Source organism: Melanaphis sacchari, unplaced genomic scaffold (assembly GCF_002803265.2).
Source record: "Melanaphis sacchari strain LSU unplaced genomic scaffold, SCAv2.0 Contig0_pilon_pilon, whole genome shotgun sequence".
Lineage (NCBI taxonomy): Eukaryota > Metazoa > Arthropoda > Insecta > Hemiptera > Aphididae > Melanaphis > Melanaphis sacchari.
The window spans coordinates 8,152,330-8,172,629 of NW_020270366.1; the positions used below are offsets into that span (position 1 = coordinate 8,152,330).

Sequence of the window (20,300 nt, forward strand, 5' to 3'; positions counted from 1 at the left end):
GGAAATACAATTATCACCTCTTTAAATTGAATTATACGAAATAATTTGTATCTATGTGTAAATTAATATAATATGATCTGTTTAATAAACAATATATCTATTATAAAAGATAAAATACATAGCTTTCCAATATACATTCATTATGTAATTATATCATATAAAAAACATCAACACTTTATCTTGTATATATTTTTTCAAAAACACATTATTGTTACTGAATGGTTGGTATATATAAGGTTTTTTGTTAGTGATGCGCAAACAATATTTTTATTTTTTTTTTTAATTTTAATATTCAAATTGTGTAAAATGGAATTAAATCGAAGAATAAAATTTTCTTTTGTTGAGTAATCGTATATTAGCTTATACAAAATTAATATTTAAAGAATTTGATCACGTCATTATGTGCTTAAAGTAGATGGTTATTTTTATTTTTCATTCTATATTTTTAATATCATGTTAACTATTCATATTTATATGTTCAATAAAATAAAATTAAAATAATTAAAATAATAGATATTATAAATCTGTATTGTGTAGTACTTGGTATTATGGCGGATTTTTAGTGATCTTATTAGTATTGCGCTTAACCCATTTTAATTAGGTATAAATTTATATTATAACTATAATATTAGATAAATTTTTTTTTTTGGAAAAATGAACATGAGTATAAATCATTTTTTTGGGAGGCGAGGGTTTGTTCTCCTAGTCTCCAGTTAGATATATAAAATATATTGACTAAAATGATGATAACAGTGTTTAATACGATAGTTGTTGAGGCGTAGGGAGTACATTGCGATGTACGCGTCATGTCGTTCACACGTCACCATTGCTGTCTGTGAATTTTTGACAAATTCGTTGTTGTCGGCGACGGCTGTGGAATGACAGCTGTGGCAGTATGCCGCGGCGAAACGTAAATATGCCTGTCGCCGAATGGGATGACGACCATAGGACTCGATGAGTAGGAGAAGGACGAAGCGTAGATATTGCGTTGAGTAGGAACAGCTTGGAGGACGGGGATGAGAAGGATCGAATGCGCAGGATTTTAGTCGCCAACGACAGCGGCGATAGGATGGAAGATATCGAACGAGATGGGATAACCATGTGGGGAGAGGGCAAACGAACTGGCAGATGTCGGCAGCAGGTACACGCACACACGCACATAGTATAAGAAACGCACGCACGCACGCGCTCGTTCGCCGGGATTCGGTTTTTCGGAGCCAGTCGACAGTCGTCAGCCGTCGACCGTATGGTTATGTTGTGCGTATCGCATCGAGCTTCGCGTCCATCGAAGTACGTTTTTCGTATTTAGTTGATAATAATATCGCGTGTAAAAATTAGAAATCGTTTTACTGACCGAATAATAATTAAAAATCGTGTCGATGGTCTTTGCGTACCGAACAAGTATACTTAGTGAGAGTGCGGAATTAAATATTATAATAAATTATTATTTTCTCACCGTTTGTCGTTATTTTTAAATTTTTAATAAAAAAAAAAATCGGCTACTGACATAATAATATACATTTTAAATAAAAAAAAATCTATTGGAATGATATTATGACAGTGCTCTCTCGTTCGATTTGAAAATTATTGTGAGTACTTAAATATACCTAATTTAACCTACCTAATTGTTAATATTTATTTTTATTTATTATTTTATTAAAATTTAACAACATGTATGTCGGTCATTCGGGTGTGTGCTTGCGAAATCAGATACTGTGTGATTTATATAGTACTGATAGGTCAACATTCGGAGTAACTATATAGATCCGTCTTATCATTTTAAAGGTTTTTTCCTTTTTTCGTTATGTGTAGGTTATTAAAACGCAAAGATACTGATTAATATTATAATACACTCCGCAAAGCCGACTGTGGACGACACGCTCGGAACATGTTATTTTTAAACGAAATCCTACAGATGCGAGACGCGCAATGTTTCCGGGGCAATTAATATATATAAAATTGTGGCAGTATGCATTTTACGACTGAGCCGGCGGCCGTGTCCCAAAAAAAGAAAAAAACGTTTCCGGTTCATCGTAGGTTTTGGCGGGCAATTTAACAACTACAACAGTATTTAAAGTACCTATCTAATTTTAATTACTGCCAGGCATCTATATAATAATATTGTATTGAAATAAAATCTTTTGTCACCAAATCACGATTAGTCTGCGCAGAGGACTCTTTCTTTTCGTCTACATTCAATTTAAACATATTAGAGATATAGCTTGAGTTTCTAGATGTTATTAACTGTAAGAAAAGGCATTGGTATACTTGTATTGTGTATATAGGTACATATGAAACTGCAACGAGTCTACCGCGAGGTTGACGGTTTTACGATTCTTGGACCGTACCTGTCTCCACGACTATTATTATTCCATTATTCAAACGACACTGCGCACACTTCCTTTGAATTTTACAAAATGCATTCCATATAACGGGGGAGTATGTATATATGAAAATACCGAATTTAATGACTCCTCCACCACCCACCCAGTGCTTGTTATTATTGTGAACACGAAAAATAGATTACGACTGTCATTCTCCGTTTTCGTGGGTACTGCCTATAGTGACGGGGTATAATAGATATATATATATATATAAGGTACATAAGGTACCACGACGATAGTATAATAAAAACACCGTTTAATGAACCTATTCGAAGAGTGTATAAAATATTTTTATAGCTCCGTGGAGCTCTTCCTAATTGCGTACATTTGTACTGATGTATAATAAACTATTTATGTTTATCCACCAACAATCGTTTACCGTCAACCACGATAAGTCTATCAGACAAATATTCTACAAACGTTAAAACATAGTAATATAACGTTTCCATAGACCAACATGTATATATATCGTCTAATCGCAACAAATCGAGTAATCAATTTAAACCCGTCCGCTAAACATTTTATTGCACGTATCGCGAGGTATTTTTATATTTTTCAGGCGATGTAGATATATTATTATTATAATATTATAACCACGTTAGACGAAAACAAATATTAACGTCACGTCTAATGTTTTCAAATACCTAATTATATTGAAGACGACACATTTTAATTAGTATTTTAAATTAAACGTCAAGAAAAAACCTCTAGTAATTTATTCGGATTTGAGTTTATCGTGTTTATATTATTATTTTTATACAACGAAAGACTGTGTATTATTTGAAGGTTGGTTTTTTGAAAAATTCTGAAACTTGTTTCTAGTCTAAACGATTTTTGTCGATATATTATACACAATATACGTGCTATTACTATATAATATATAATATATATGTATACGAATAATACCTACCTATATTACGACTATAGCTGCCTGCTACGGATCTATGATCACTGAAATAATGTAATATTATAGAACCTGTTCCGAAGTCCGTCTCGAAATGTGTATAGGCTCGTAGATGTCAAAAACTATTCCGCATGTATGCACCAAAAACAAATCTCGGCGCCATTCACTTGTGTGATGCCGATTATTTCAAATATTTAAATAATAGACATTTTCTAAGTATACATTATACACGATTTGAATAGTCTAACTACGCTATTACGAAAAAAAAAATGTTTTTATCTTCTCACGGCGATTTTATTAATTACCTATTAGTATATGAGAATTGTAATGTACGTTTTACGTTTTATGTGAAATCGGTGGACCCCACTTGTTTACACTTATTAGTTATATGCTCACAAATATAATAAGTACTTAAAATGTACGAAACACGCATTGAGCGGTTTTTTGAAGTACGTGATAACTGATGACCATTTGGAATAAGAGATCAGCATTAAATCCGTCTGGTGCGGAAATAATTATTGGCCGGTTCCAAACTCGTATCTATTCCACTGCGCTTGAGTATGATATGTAATTTTAATATTATGAAGTATGCTAAATAGGTATCTATCAGTGTAATCAATTTTACGACCCTTCGTGTTGGTATCCACACTGCAGTAAATGGGTAATATTTATAATATTACATTTGAAAATTATTAATTAACCAGTCCGAATGAACCGTCAATAAGTACGATGCGTGCAAAACATATAATTTTTTTGTTCATTTCAAAACGTCCGCCGCGAGCGACGTATATCCAGGACAATTCTTCTATGGTAAATCAAACCTTATAAAATACAAAGATTTTTTTTTTAATTTTAAAAAACAATTATTAATAATCATAGGGAAATGTAAATTTAGATATTTTTAAACATTAAAAAAAAAAAAAAATTAAAAATTCTTTGTATTCCCAAATAATATATTCTTTAGCTTTGCGATAAGAGAATCGAGCTGTATTTTGTACATTATAATATAGGTTTAAAATATTCACTGCAGTTTTTCGAACCGAAAAATTATTTTTTTCACACTCATATGGCACTTGAAAACATTGCGATTCGTGTTCAATCGAACGAACATAGAATATCATTTAGATTTATAACTTATAAATATAAACAATATATACGTTTGTGGCTTGGCGTGGTGCGTTGGCTGCTACCAGTCGCGGAATGCGACTGAGAGTAAGTAACGGCCACAGCTACTATAGCTTCCGGGTGGGTGACCACTCGGGATCATAGTGGTTAAAAACCTTGCCACACATACACGTGTTTGCTATCAACCGTAACAATCGTAAAAATACAACCTACCGTACCAACCTTACCCCTTACCATAGTTCATAACCCCTACAAACAGCTAATGGCCCTAGTTGCCGGGCTTAAGTTCAATAAAAAAAAAAATATATACGTTTGTTACTTACAAAGCTCAATCACTGTGTAGAGCTAGATTTTACTTGTTAATGACGCTAAAATTTAGTTATAGGTACTCATTAAAAACTGAAAAGCATAATTTTATTCGGAGTTTTTCTAAAAAGGTTTTGTTCGTTATAGTTACTATGGTATAATATACACAATATATTGTGAAATATTTAGTATTTAATGCCGACCGAAACACAAAACAGCAATCGTCGTCGTAAACCATGTTGTTTTTTTTTTTTTTGGGAGACGGTTTTTTATCTGACGTGATCTTTTCATTTCCCGCTCGTTCTCGCTCGCACTCAAAGGCCCCCCTCACTACTCGGTATTGTCCCTCCGCGCGTAATCCGAGACGGATTACCACGTCTTATATTATACGCATATAATATGTACCTATATACAGGCTGGAACTGCCCGGAGGGGTGACAGGTGAAAAGGTCTGACAGTTCTGCACGACCATGGTATATAATATAAGCATACACATATGGGTATACGACGGTTGAATGCGCGCGCCGTGTTGTGTGCCACCTGTGTACTCTGAACACGGCAGATCGTTTCTTTTCTTTCGGACGACGTTCGGCGGGCGGTTTTTATATTTTTCGCATACAACCCGCGCGCACGGCTGCAGAGACGTCTTCGTGGGAGAATGGAAGATTATATTATATATAATATTATAACGACTGTGACGTGACAGCTCCGTCCCTCCCCCTTGTTCACCACCCTCTTTCTTAGGATTTTTTTCCTTTCTGTTGTATTGTTTCTTCGACCGAATCCATCTTTTTAGCCCATAAATGTACACACATATTATAAAAATGCGCAACTCCATTTGACAAATAATATTTCGTTAAAATGATATAGAGTAAAATTTTCAAACATTATTATAATATTTGAACTATTTTCACATTGTTTCTCGGAAAATTAAGAAAAGTCTATGTACCTATTCATACGACTATAATGTTTATTATATATGGATTCCGTGACTTTTAATAAATTAAAATTATACACATTATAATAACGCAACGACTTATTGAAATGTATTAATAATTGTAATTTTATAAAAATATCAAATAATAATATGATAAGTAATTTTTTTGTTTTCTTAACATCGATGTATAAATATGTAGATAATAAATTTAAATAGAGAATGGAAAATATTGACAAAGATATTAAAAACATATAATTGGATTAAAAGGAAGGTACACAGGATAATTTCACAATAAATTATATCGAATTAATTCGAATTTTATTTTTACGACAAAATCATTTTTATTCTTTTTTAGTAAAGGATTTTTTAAACACTTATTATCAAACGTAATATCAATAAAAATTATTAAATTGTGTAATAAAATCTTGTCATAAAATCGTAAAAACGTGTTTAATATATATAAACAATTTTGACGCCATTGGTTTATTGTATGCAAAATAATACCGTGAGATTTTAGCGTATGTATAATAATAGACGTAGGTACACTTAACTCAATGACATAAATTATACGGGCTTGAATTTGATTTTGTGAATTTTTAATAGTTTTATAATCAAAATCCTTTAGAAGCCACCCGTATCGCATATAAAGTTTCCATCGGGTGGGTCGACGGCGTAGTTTCAGTGTATTATTACAGACGAAAAAGACAATTAAAGGATTAAATCGTTTTGATATTTTCGGATTGTAAAAATGCGTTGTTAAATTTTTCATTATAAGTTTTACGGTACGTCGTGAATTAAAAACAACTTAAATTAAGCACATCGTATAATTTATTATATTAAACGGCCATAAGCATGACCACATAACTGGTGTATATTTTTATGTTATGTTCATGATTTTTTATGCACCCATTGTATGTCGTATTAAATATACGAATGCTTACATTATTTTATAATGTTTTATGACTCCAAACATTTTGACGAACTTCTGAGTCTCGCACCTGAAGTATTAACTACACAATATATAAGTATAGTTAATAGTCATATTATAATCTATATATTATGTGCCGTTATAATAATTTTATAATTATTCTACATTCGAGTTTAGCCAACCGTTTAAAACCGTGGAGAGAAAGCGATCAACCGTCGTGTAAAAATGACACTCTATAATTGCGATACATCATAGTACTCATAATAATTTTTATACATTAAAATAGCCTTTAGGTATAGGTCATGTATGGTATATGTATTTATTTTGTGTGGAAAGAAATTTTCGTCTAAATCCCGACTAGAATGTTGGTAAAAGAGAAAAGTTTTTCGGGAGAAAAAAAATGCCCGGAAAACTACCTTGTTCCCTGAATACGACCGGTCGATCGGACTTCTATGGAACACGTATCGTTGTATTTAATCGACTGGTGTCCGCGCTTGTATATGTATAAATAATAAGTATATTTTATTAAATGCGATTCGATCACACATACCATCACATTTATACATATACATACATATACACACGGAAATTGCCGGAATCCGTATGCATAATATATTATTATATTTTATAATGTTTAGTAGGTATACAAATTATAATATATATATATTATTAAATACGAGTAATATTATCTGCAGTATCTATAAACTCGTGTATTTTTAATACGACGAGATGGACGTCGAGACACGGGTCGCGTGGCGCACTGCTGATAGGTACTCGACAGAAAAATAAATTGTGTGTATTTTATACGAAAACAAACACATATAATATTATAATAATATTATATATTTAGGTCCGCCCCCGCGCTCGACTGCATAATTTTGTATTGCCCGTCGCGGCGTGGCGTGCGTGATGTCGTGTATTCGATTTCACCGCGCGTGTAGTGTTTGTTTAGTAGTATATACTATGTACTATACACACACACACACACACACACACATACACATTACTTGCGGTAGTGACCCTATATACACACTACTGTCCTACGTGTGTGCACAAGTCAAACAAATTAAACGGATATAATATAACACGCACACACACGCGTATAATATATAAATATATATTTACATTAATATACGTAATAACGTCATGATTTGGAAGTATAAATCCTCATCCTCTCGTCCGCTCACTATACTCACAGGTATATGATATAATATTTTAGCCCTCGTCCCGCTGCTAAAGCCTATATATACATATTATAGCCTATAGGACATTGTATAAATAATAAATATGTACACACACGGCTCACGACAATAATAATAATAATAATAATAATAATAATAATAATTCAGGTAGCAGTCGACGAGAAACGGGATGCGCGACACGCACTGCACAATGGCGTCGGGCAGACAATACGTGAATAATAAAACTCGCGACCGTCCATCTCGCACGTATTCCTACATTGATGCTTAGTATTTATAGAAACGCGCATCGCGCGCGCGCAGGTTGGCATGCAGTACAATGGTTAAGAAGACAAAATTGAATTGTACTCGCATTATTCTTTTTCCGAGGACGTAAAGTTACTGTCGCGTGAGGTGGTGTCGTTTCAGATAATGTAAAAATTTTAGATTTTGGGAGGAGAGGGGAGATTGGAGATTTGTTATTTTGTACATTTTTGTTATTTACCAAAACGTACCAATATAATAATAATATTATGGGCATTTTAAAACCAAATTCAATTCAGCCGCATTGATAAAATGTCCTGCTTCGTTATTAATGGTTCATAATTTGTTTGGCTACATGTAATTAAATAATTCATTTTAATCCAAGAGTATCTCAGTACAATTTTTTTAAATTACTATTTTTTTTTTTTTTTTAATTATTATGTAACGAGATCGATTTGCAGATTTTCAGAGAAATCTTAACAGCGTGATTTACGGATGGAATCAATAATCAAATGATAGGTTGAATTTTGCACTCAAACGAATGAATTTAAAAATCGAGAAAAAAATCTCTAATTGTATATAATATAATATAATATTATTATTATACATTATATTAGTTACTAACTTCAGATTTATGTTCATGATGGAAAAATGTATCACGGCCTACCACATCCCGATTTCATAAAATTATTATACTTACGATCGTATGCATTATAAATGTTATATAATATCTGTGGTCGATGTCCTGTAATTAATGCACGCGAGTTTCGATTTACGACCGATTTGACATTGATTGTCGTCGTGCGCAGCGTCGATGAGAGTGCGCTTGGCATTTTTATCGATTTCGTGAATTTTTTTCATTCGTTCGACGATGAAACCGATTTCGGACCGTCTTTTTTTCTCGTGTGTGTAGCAAGACTGAACTAACAAACCGCCTAATATAGAGCGTATACATATACTACGTCTGTTTAATAGAATAATAATGTTTTCGTGACTTACGTGCGTGCCTTAGCCATGCGGTAGGTAAACTAAACGAACGTTCTGAAGTCATTTAGTTTTTATTTTTTTCCGTATGTGACAAATTATTACATTAAGTATCGCTTAATACTATTTCTCACACGAAACATTTTTGAAATAGGACAACAGATCAACGGTCGTTATACAATATATTATAAGACTTACAACTCCGTATACTGTGAATAGCCTATAATATATTATATTATGAATTGCCAATTAATATTTTTGAAGGGCTAATTTAAGAATTTAGGAAGTTTTTTGACCTATTAGAAATTAAAGTACATGTTCATCCAAAATAAATAAAGGCAAATTTAAAAAATTAAATTAGAATCAACGAAAATATTTTTAGTCCTCCATTAAAAAAGTAAGTTTTAAAAATAAATTTCCTTTCTATGGGCTCAATAAAGTTTGTCTGTGGGCCGTCATTTAGTAACCCTATTGGCATATAAGCTCAGGTAGATACTTATAGAAGTCCTAATAAAAAAAAATAATAGTCTGTTTTTTTAAAATAAATCGGCTAAATCCTATAATCCTATTAATCCAGTATTGCCTGATCACATACGCGATGCTTATGGCTTAACATGGCTACATTGGTTAGGATATTAATCATGTACGTTTTAAGTGTCTAGTTATTAATATATATCTCGGATCGTCGTATTTCGTATGTGTCGTGCGTCGACTATAAATCAGTTGATGTAGCATTAAATTAAGGAGTCATCTCAAATCCGCTGTGACTGAACAATATTCTTAACCGATATTGTATAGATATAATAGGTGGTGTCCATGAAATACCCCTACAGTGAGTAATACATATTTTCGTCAATTTTAAGAACTTGATTTATTATTTTTCAACGACCGTCGCAAATAAACGACGAGTACTGCACGGTATCTGTACTAAATTTACTAATGAACTGTAAAATAACAATAATTCATTGTTTATTTAATGTTTTTGTGATAAAAAAAATCTGGTTCCGCGTTAAGTAATTATTGTTGTCAATTTAGAATTGAGTATAAATAGAGATATTAAATATAGTACCGTGTTAAATGCTGTTTTCTCGTCAATATGCATGTCGTACCTGCACAATCTCTATTCGTTTTACGCATACTTGTTTGCGAACATATTACATATAGCGTTGTTATAACCATTTCGATAAGATTTATCTTCACGTTAAAGTGCTACAGCTACATCGGTATTTATAAATATTGCGAACGTGCCTATATAATATAAGGCATTTTTTCGAGCAGCGATGTGAAACGTTTTTAATCTGCCCGCGCAAGGATGGATAACGCATCCACTTTATTCGACACCCGCCTTTGTATATTTTAACGATACAATCGGTACTCAACAAAAATCCGACTAATAATTATAACGACTGACAACAAAGTGTAATATTACTGCAGCTAGTTCTGATACCCATCGCAAATATTTTACTGACCGTTTACGATTCGTTTGTGTGCGCAGGAACAGTGGTGAAGATGACCACCAATGTCACTACCACAATGTCGATGGTCGTTTTGCTGCTGTCGGGCATGGTGTCGTTGGTACTGTGCGGCGGCGAAAGACTGGAGGACAACAGCGCCGTGGCCGTGATCGACAACAATCAACAGGTGATGTGCGAAGACGTACGAATGAAGTGCGCGATGGGCATGGGCTGTTCGATGGCGCTGCAACACTACTTGGCTAAATGCGACAAAGTTCTCCAGACCGACTCGGCCACTTGCCCCGAATCGTGTTTGTACGCGTTAGTCGCACTCACATCCACCGAAGACGGCAAGCGGATGATGGACGTGAGTACATTAATATTTCTGAAGTTTCGTACAATTTAAATATATTAACTATATTTTTTTATAAATAATAAAAAAAAGCTATAATTTTTAAAAGCAAATAATAGTACTTATCTTTCTTTGCCAATCTTACGACATATAATATTAAAAATATACAATACATAAAATGTTGATAAGAAATGGAAATTAAGAAAAAAAGGTACTTAATTATTTTTATAGTGTATCAAAAAAAAAACCACGTAAACCCGTTCACAGTCCCGATTATTATGTAACAAACGATATTTCTGCACATGAGAGTAAAGAACATTTTCAAATATCGTATCAATATTTTACGCATATTACTGCCAAAATCAAAGTACTTATATCGTGTTAAAATGTCTTCGTTTAAGTCGCTACAGGGAATTCGTATCGGGTCTGACGCAAAGATAATATACACTTTTAAGCGAATATCGTGTGGGCAGATTTGATATTTTATGCATACTGTCGTCATAGGAACAACGCTAAAATACGATATTGTATTTTTCCTTATACGCCATATATGTGGTCATATATTTATATGTGTGCATACAAAACAACGCGGTGTTCGTTAAAGTCACCGGTGAAGTCTTATTTATTTTAATGCCGTATTGGTATATTATTATAGTTGTTTGTTCATGCTGTACCTATTACGTGTTTGCGTTCCTACGTCCGTTCACATCGTGATAAAAAACAAAAAAAAAAAAAACACGCGAATAATTTAACATCAACCGGGATTCAGATGTTTTCGAAACAGAAATTTTAATTGGGCGAGAGAAAAAAAAATAGTTCAATGAAATTGTATTGTCGAGTTCGTAATTGCGGGGTTTGAAACCCGTCGCCACGATTCTCGTGAAATATGTTTGAAAACTCAATTAAAAAAAAAAGTAAGCGCACCGCCACATTATAGTATGCGCGCTTTTAGCCTCTGGGGTCGATTATTTTCGAGAGGGGATATGATTTATGGCGATTAATACACTCGTCTATATACATTATTGTATATATTATATAATATTATACTCGTATGTTTATATTTGCTACAGCGGTAAATCGACTATTCAGAACCGTAAAACTTCTACAGAAAAAAAACCGCTAGAACATTCCACCAAACCCTATAATATATACAAGTATATATTTAACACACATTTTGTATCATATTATATGTTGTTTTCATGAGTAATTAAAAAAATCGATCATTTTATAAAACGGCATTTATCACTTTACAAACAGCACTAAAAATGATGAGATGTAAAAATGCTATAAAATAATTTAGATTAAAGGTCATTAGTTCTGAACTATTTGTAATATTATATACAACCATAACCTAATCCACGACATTGTATTACGCATACCTGTAGTATATTTAGGGTAGAGAATAATATTTGGAAGATAATGAGTTAGAATTCTTTATCTACCTTATCCCGTTTATGATTATATTTAATTTAATGGCATTTTTTTAATAAATAACATTTAAAAAAAATCAGTTTTTCACGTTTTTTTAATGAAAGATTCATTATTTTAATTTATTTATTATTACAATAATTAATAAATACCTACTGACTTATTTCATAAGAATTATACCTACAGCATGAATAAGTCGTAATCTACGAATATTTTTAACAATAAATTACTATATAGTATACAATATAACAGCTATAATAGAATAACATACGAATTTTTACAGTGCAAGTGCCGGGATCACTACTGCGAGGAAATGAAGGCCCGAGTGGAAGTATGTCGGCCGTTTGTGTTGGAGGCATCTAAAAATGAGACAGTGGTACCATGCGAACTGGCTAATTGGGTGTGTATGGTGGATACGGTATGTTCGACGGCACTCGACTATTATCAGACTTACTGCAGACGAATGCTAGTTGGTGTGGCATGCACGGAGCGATGCCTCAACTCTGTGGAAATACTGAGGCGACAGGAGAAAGCGGCCAAGATGAACCGGTGCAGGTGTACCGGAAAATCGGCAGTTGAGTGTCTACGTAACAAAGAGCGTATGGTTAGATTGTGCTACGGCGGCGAAGCGGACCCGCGACTCCAACAGGGGGGTTCTAGTAGCAGCAGTGGAAATGGAAACAAGTCCAGTGGCCGGAAAAATCGAAGAAAACACCGACCTAGGATGTTCGACCTGGACCCGGACCGGGCCGAAGTAGAAATGATGATGGCCAATGCAGATTATCAACCCGACGTCCGGAACAGGTACAACGCTTCGGACGACTTTAGTAGTGACAATGACGAAATAAACGAAGAAGAGAATGAAGACGAAGGATCCGGGTCCGCGACGGGCTTACTACCAGGAACAATATTAGTGGCGGCAGCATCTGCTTACTTAGTCACGCGATGATTATCGCTTGCTGCGGATTAAGCGTACGCGTGCAGGTACGAGCTTTAATTTTTCGGCCGGCCGAAACGCGCTTTTTCCGTTTTTGTTATATATAATTTTCTCATTATTTTTCGTGTTTTTTTTTTTTTTGTATAATTATTATTTATTCCTAGATCGGATTGACTGAAGCGTATAGTTCACGGGTGCGCACTTAATCGGGCACTCAGGGTTTCATATTTTTTGGGGGGTTCTTGTCTTAGATTAAAAAAAAATTGGGGAAAAGGTAGAAATCTATGAACGGCGTTACAATGGCGCTTGTCAACTAATCTATCTACTATTAAGGCTTTTTGCCAGACTGAAATAAAATCGTTTAACTGAATACGGGCATCGAGAAAAACCGCATGCCTACGTACGGTACACGCAGCGTGTGCTGCAATGTCCTGTAATCGAATAGTATTTCTTGTTTGAAGATATTATAATTATTATCAGTTCGCATCTTTTATTATTAACGTTTTTTTTGTTTCCGACGACGCGTTCATCAAACTCAATAAAAGGATTGTGATTAAAGACTTTTACTCTATAGGTATATATTTTTATTACATATAATTCCAGGAGATTATATTGTGTGTATAATATTATGTTAATAATATAATCGCTTTACATTTAGCTGTAATACAGTCATGCAGCGTTTGTATGATATTATTATAATTTGTACATATATATAATAATAATATATTATGTTAAAAAAATATATATTTTTTTAATCTGTGTGTATATTATCGATCGATCACTATTTGGTACAAAGTCGTTTTATGTATAGTTTAATTGCCATATATTATGTTTTATGTGTATTGTTTATTTATTTTTTTTTTACTTTACGCTCCATCGTCTGTTATTATTATATATTATGTAATTAGACATTGTATAAAAAGATATATTTTTATTTAGTCAAAGAAAAAAAAAATGATTACCAAAAAAAAAAAAAATAGTGTTTATTTTATGTTTTTTCCAATTGATCTCTATTATCCGACAATTCTTTTACGCAGCAGTCTTGACAATATTTTAATATGTTATACATTTCGAAAATATACGAGACACAGCTGCGAAAACTGTTAAGTTTAAACCATCGTCGTTATGTTACAATGTTGGTATACACCATACCTATAGCATGATAATAAATTCAATTAGCACGTGAAGTCAACGACAAGGAGAGCTCCTGTTTTTATTTACAACGCGTAGTATAATGAGTTTCCTTATTTTGGACACTGAGCCGGTCGTAAAATCAAAGACGCAACGAGAACGATAACGTTATGAATGTTATGATAATATATAATTGGAAACGACGATAATATATCCGACACGAAAACCATCGGCACTCCCCCACGAGTCTGTTATTTTCGTTATTGATCTCCGGTGGTCTAAAGGATTAAAAGATTATACGACACAAATGTCCGGAAGACATGAAACGGCGTCTGACTAAATCATAAATTCACCAAATGGTCTACTGCAGATACAGATAACATATTATAATATAATATCGTGACTACAACTGCAGCAGAGCACTATTGGAAAACTTTTACCCAAATGTTGTATGATGATGATAATATTATTATTATTATTATTATTATTATTATTATTATCATCGTCATCATCATCATCATCATCATCATCATACATTCATACCAATTAAATTGAAGTTACTTATTATACGACAATTCATAAAATAACCATATGTTTTAGAATCAGACATTATTATTTAAAATTCATAAAGTCCCCGAATATAATTTATGATTTCATATAGACATGTTTATACTACGACTTTTAATATTTTGTTTTTAAATGTAGTAACCATTTAAAATACCTATGTATACCATTTTTAGATATAAATTCAATAGAAAGTGTAAGCTAACAGTTGTCAACGTGACATTTTATTGACACAATATGTAATGAAGGAGTTTTTTCATACTTTTTAATTTTGAAATAATTGTGACTTAACTCTCGGTTGCCTGTTAGAATAGAAACTTGCCTAACACTAATGTTATATATATTATATATATATATATATATATATATATATATATATTGTTGTGTATAGTGAGTCCAGTCGCTGTATGCACGCACCGTGTGGTGTTTGTTGTGCGTTTTCGAACTTAAATATATGATCCAAACGGTGACCGCCGGTGGAGGAGGGGAGGACAGAGACCACCCACAATGGTATTATATAGGTTGCAGTGACGGCCGGGCCGGTCGCGCCGCGGAGACGCAATAATAATAATAATATGATTATTCCACGCGTGGATCGAAGGGGAGGGGACTGAAACGATGTATATACAGGGTGGATCGAGTTGTTTTTCACAATATGGCTGAAGGAAATTAAGAAAACACAACACAGTGACCTTTGGACCTTGTGGTTTTTCCATCAGACTTAAAAAAAAATAATACAATAATTATTTAACAAACAAAATGATGAGTGAACTTCCGCTCACATTAGAAAAATATGACAATGTGCGCTCCGTATAAATGTATAATATTTTACGTATTACCTATGTGGGACGATGACACCTATCACCATGGTCCAAGGTCGAATGTGTCGGAGAGACTCGCAAGAGTATTTTGATTTGTCGACATCATATACTATCACGACGATAATAATAACAATACGAACTATACGGTAGCCATCGCATTTCCGAAGGATAATTTTTAACAATATTTATGCGCGTCATGAAAACGATTAACGACCAATACACATACAGGTTAAATTACTTAATTCAAGCGTGGGCGATTTAGGTATAAATAAAGGATCTTAATAGCGTACCTATTACAAATTCACAGTGTGAATTTATATTTTCTATTTCGTAGTTATATACCAACAAATATAACTATAATTGTATAGCACTATACTTTTATAACGATGATCATTGACTATATTATTTTATATCATACTTATTTAGCACGTAACAGTATAATATATTGTTTACTGGGCTTAAATTGGCAACAAATTTTGAGTGTTTCGTACATGCATCATATACTAAACGATTTTTATTTGGTTAGAAACTGTATGTTTATATAGTTATTATGTTAAATACATAATGTACATGAAAATAAATTATTTATACTAAAAAAAAAAAAAAAAATATTTTTTTAGAACCTACTACGGCACAACTACGTTGATATTGTGATCATTATTATGCATAGACTGTAAAACATAGTTAACATCATCTAAATCATGCTTAAATAATTTAAATTAAATAGATATAACAACTTTTTCGTACGTATAGTAAATCGTTTAAATACATCATTCAAAGTACCATAGCAATAACGCGGTATGTGTTTCGCGGAAAAGTTCAGTGCCCCGTCACTGTCACACTAAGTACATACACAGAATTTCCCGCGCGCACGCGAAAACTCACATTTTTTATCAGATAGGGTAAGGTCACTATACTATTAGGGTATACCGCCAAAAATGGTTGTCTTTCCACTTATACTTTCACTTATTTATTTCGTGAATTGATGTCTAAAAATCAAAATCATTTGATATTGATAACATTTGAAATTTTTAACATATGGTTTCTACATGAATACACCAAATTCTTATTTTTTTTAAATGCAAATTAAACGCATTAATTATGAATAAAAAAAAAAAAATCATAGTTAAAACTATATGTACTATGGAAGCTCTTGATCTGCTATTCAAGCCCATAGAACGTGAATTTTTGATTTATCTATTAAATACTAATCGCAAAAAATATTTTTTAGAAGATTTAAGAAATTTCCACTTTACGTTTTTTGATTACTTTTGGATTTCACAGTAACATATTCTGATCAATTTTTGAAATGTATTCGTTAATACGTTTCAATGCAGAATACTTCATTTCGTGAATCCTACCTAATTCAATTTCCAAGGAAAAACAGTTGATAGTGTGGCACTAAGTTAATAAGTGGTTAATTTCACTATAATTTCATTTTAATTCTATACAAAAACACTTGTATATATTTTATCATTTTAAAATTAACCTATTTAATTAAACACTGCTAGTGTCTCGTAGGATTGAGATTTTTACCTAAAACATTAAATGGAAGACTTATAAAATATATGTTATATATATATTTATCCTATAGGATACAGCTTGATGTGCCAAGCTACTTAATTTCTCAACTGGTCACCACAAAATGGGCAGTTTAAGATTTACATTATAATAAAATAATCATTTATTTTTAAATTACCTCCACTCTCCTATCGAAAAATATCTGTGAACATTGCGCCATATTCTATTTATAATTTATTCGCATTTAATATAATTATCTATTAATATTTAAAAAATATTTTATCAACTTTAAGCGCTAGTTATTTGGTTATATTTCTTTCCAAAAAGCTTTTAAATAAAATGTAATATATAATGTACATTTTATTTTGTATTATTATAATATTTTTTCAGTTAAACCTATTGATTATACATAAAATATTTTCAATAAAATATAACATTTGAATGAATATTAAAATACGCATTATATATATTATTCTTATTACTCGACACAACGTAGTAATTGTTTGCATTACCCATAAGTATAAGTGACATTGTATATTTGTATATCATATTAGTGTATAATAATTGCTTGTTCAAAAAATCCTAATTAAAACGTAATATTTTATTTATATACATTAAGCTAACAATTAATTAAAACACTTTTGAACGTTTTTTTCAAATAGATATTTTAATTATTAATTTACTATTTTATTTTTGTTGAGATTAGGTCTAAAGATTATTCGACTTATACTGGTACATTTATTTGTCCACATATATATATAGGTATACCGTATGTATGTATACATAATAGTTTATACTATACACTAATCACTCGAGATTTACAACAAAAACTCAGATATGTCCTGATTTCCTCTATTTTATAAGATAATAAAATGAGAACAGTATTTTGTTTTAACAATCCCATGAAAAGAGATCAAGTTGATAACATTCAGTAGTGCTTAAGTCGTAATCATAAACATTTCTTTTTTTCAGTAAGAAAAAATGTGTCTATTTTGAGTATTTATAATTAATAAACTTGGTAACCCAAAAATATATAATATTTTTGTATTGCTTAGCACATGCTTTATCTTTAATAACATATACATGTAATACGTCATATTGATTTTATTAGTAAAGTTTTTTTTAAATGAATAATTTATCTATTCTCATTACTCAGCATCTATATAGTTCTTGTTAGAAGATCTAACCATATTTACCTCATAGATACAAGGGTGCATGCTTGGCATTTTGCCTTTTATCAATTAATAATAATTATTATGACTTATGACCTACTGCAGTTTATTTTAACTTTTATTTATATTATCTATAAATAATAACACAATGAGCCAGTATAATATTATAATGTTACATATTTCATTAGATTATGCATATTTTCGAATTTTTATGCTATTTTAACGCAATTTAAAGTAAAACCAGTTTTATTTCATCTCGCATAGGTACTTCCAAGTTCCAAGATTGTGATTACAATAAAATTCAACATCGTTTGGTATTAAAGTATCATACCATCTAATGTTTTTTTTTTTTTTTAAAGAATGTAATAATAATTATTTATTGTTTATTATTATTAATCAAAAATAAAAGACTTAATTAAAATACTTATATTGTATATATATATATATATATATATATATAAAAAAATTACTAAAAACAATTTTCTAACAAAATACGGATACAATATTGCAATCATTGCAATTTTCAATAATTTGTATTTTAGGTAAAAACTGATTTTACTACATCGAATTTCATTATTTACTTCCATCGAGAAATCGTAAGCAATTGAAATGGTTTGAAAGATTACAATACTCACCAACTCGATTGAAATGTAACACGTCGGTAGTCGAAAATATTATATTGATCGATCGTGATCACTGATGACTGCGTTGTACTGCAGTAATACAATCATTATATTATTACCACTTAGCACTTACCTGTGTTATAATTATATCGATGCATGTGTAAATATCTAACAATATGTCTATCTACACAATTAAGACTGAGAAATTTAAATTAATACTTAAAACGTTGACGTCCTAATTAGTTGTACAGCTTAATGACGCCTAGTGTCCGAGTCTGAAGTATAGTTTTAAAAAAAAAAAAGAGTTTCGTAACTCGGTCACGCTATTATTATTATAAGTTTCGCGATTTTGTTTTTGTATATTATTTTATTAATTATTATATCATTTTTAAGACTCCGATGTGAACACCAATACCTACCTTATATTATGAGTATTATGTGATGCGTGCGCATATTATTTGAATGCGTCAGCGATTACATATATTCGAGATGAATATTTATTTTTAAACGCGTTTTATTAACGTACATTCGTATTTAGACCTACTACCGGATGGACATTTAACTAGGATCCGATCGTCATTGACGAACTGTCGGGTCTGCGAACGTTTGAAGCTGAACATATACCTAAAATGCGATATCGGATTCATAATAATATGATAATATTGTTGAATGGAAATAACCTTAATCGATAGAAGAGAAAAATAAATGATATCAAACACGACCTACCGACAACGTCTGTGTAGTTATCTACCTATATGATATGATATAATATAATATAGATCAGTTAACACGGACTCTACGCGTTAGAGCGACACCGGAAAAATACAAAAAAAAAAAATACCTGTGCATGTATAATAATATTAATAATTATAATTTACGCGCGATAACTCGCGTCGCCGCGATTAAAGTATTATCGTAGTCGTCGAGTCATGATAAAAAACCACACCACTGTGGTAGCAGTCGTCCTCCATAGTATATCGTATCTATCCAGACCCATATTATTATAACACGCGCGTAATATTATGTCTGTCGATAAATCGTAATTACTCAAAACAGACACACTAACCACACACACAACACGATACGTTGAATGTAATAATAATATTATATAATAACCGTTTAATACCGCGTGCGATGTGTACGCGCAGACTACTTGCTGCTGCGATGGGCACACTGCAGTTATTACTTTCGTGTTTTGTTTTTTATTTCGTTGTTATTTTTCTGTGCACGAATGAGTAGTGAATACACACATGCTGAGATTAAAAAAAAAAAATAAAAAATTATAGT

At 31.8% G+C, this 20,300-nt stretch overlaps 1 protein-coding gene across 1 annotated transcript; it reads left to right on the plus strand.

The window, feature by feature from the left end:
- Positions 1-1,206: 1,206 nt before the first annotated feature.
- On the plus strand, positions 1,207-13,949 carry LOC112597232 (growth arrest-specific protein 1-like). The gene is made up of 3 exons (XM_025343200.1): positions 1,207-1,589; positions 10,506-10,831; positions 12,528-13,949. The coding sequence occupies exons 2-3, from the start codon at positions 10,520-10,522 to the stop codon at positions 13,191-13,193; spliced, it is 978 nt and encodes a 325-aa protein (XP_025198985.1). The 5' UTR covers positions 1,207-1,589; positions 10,506-10,519; the 3' UTR covers positions 13,194-13,949.
- Positions 13,950-20,300: the final 6,351 nt, after the last annotated feature.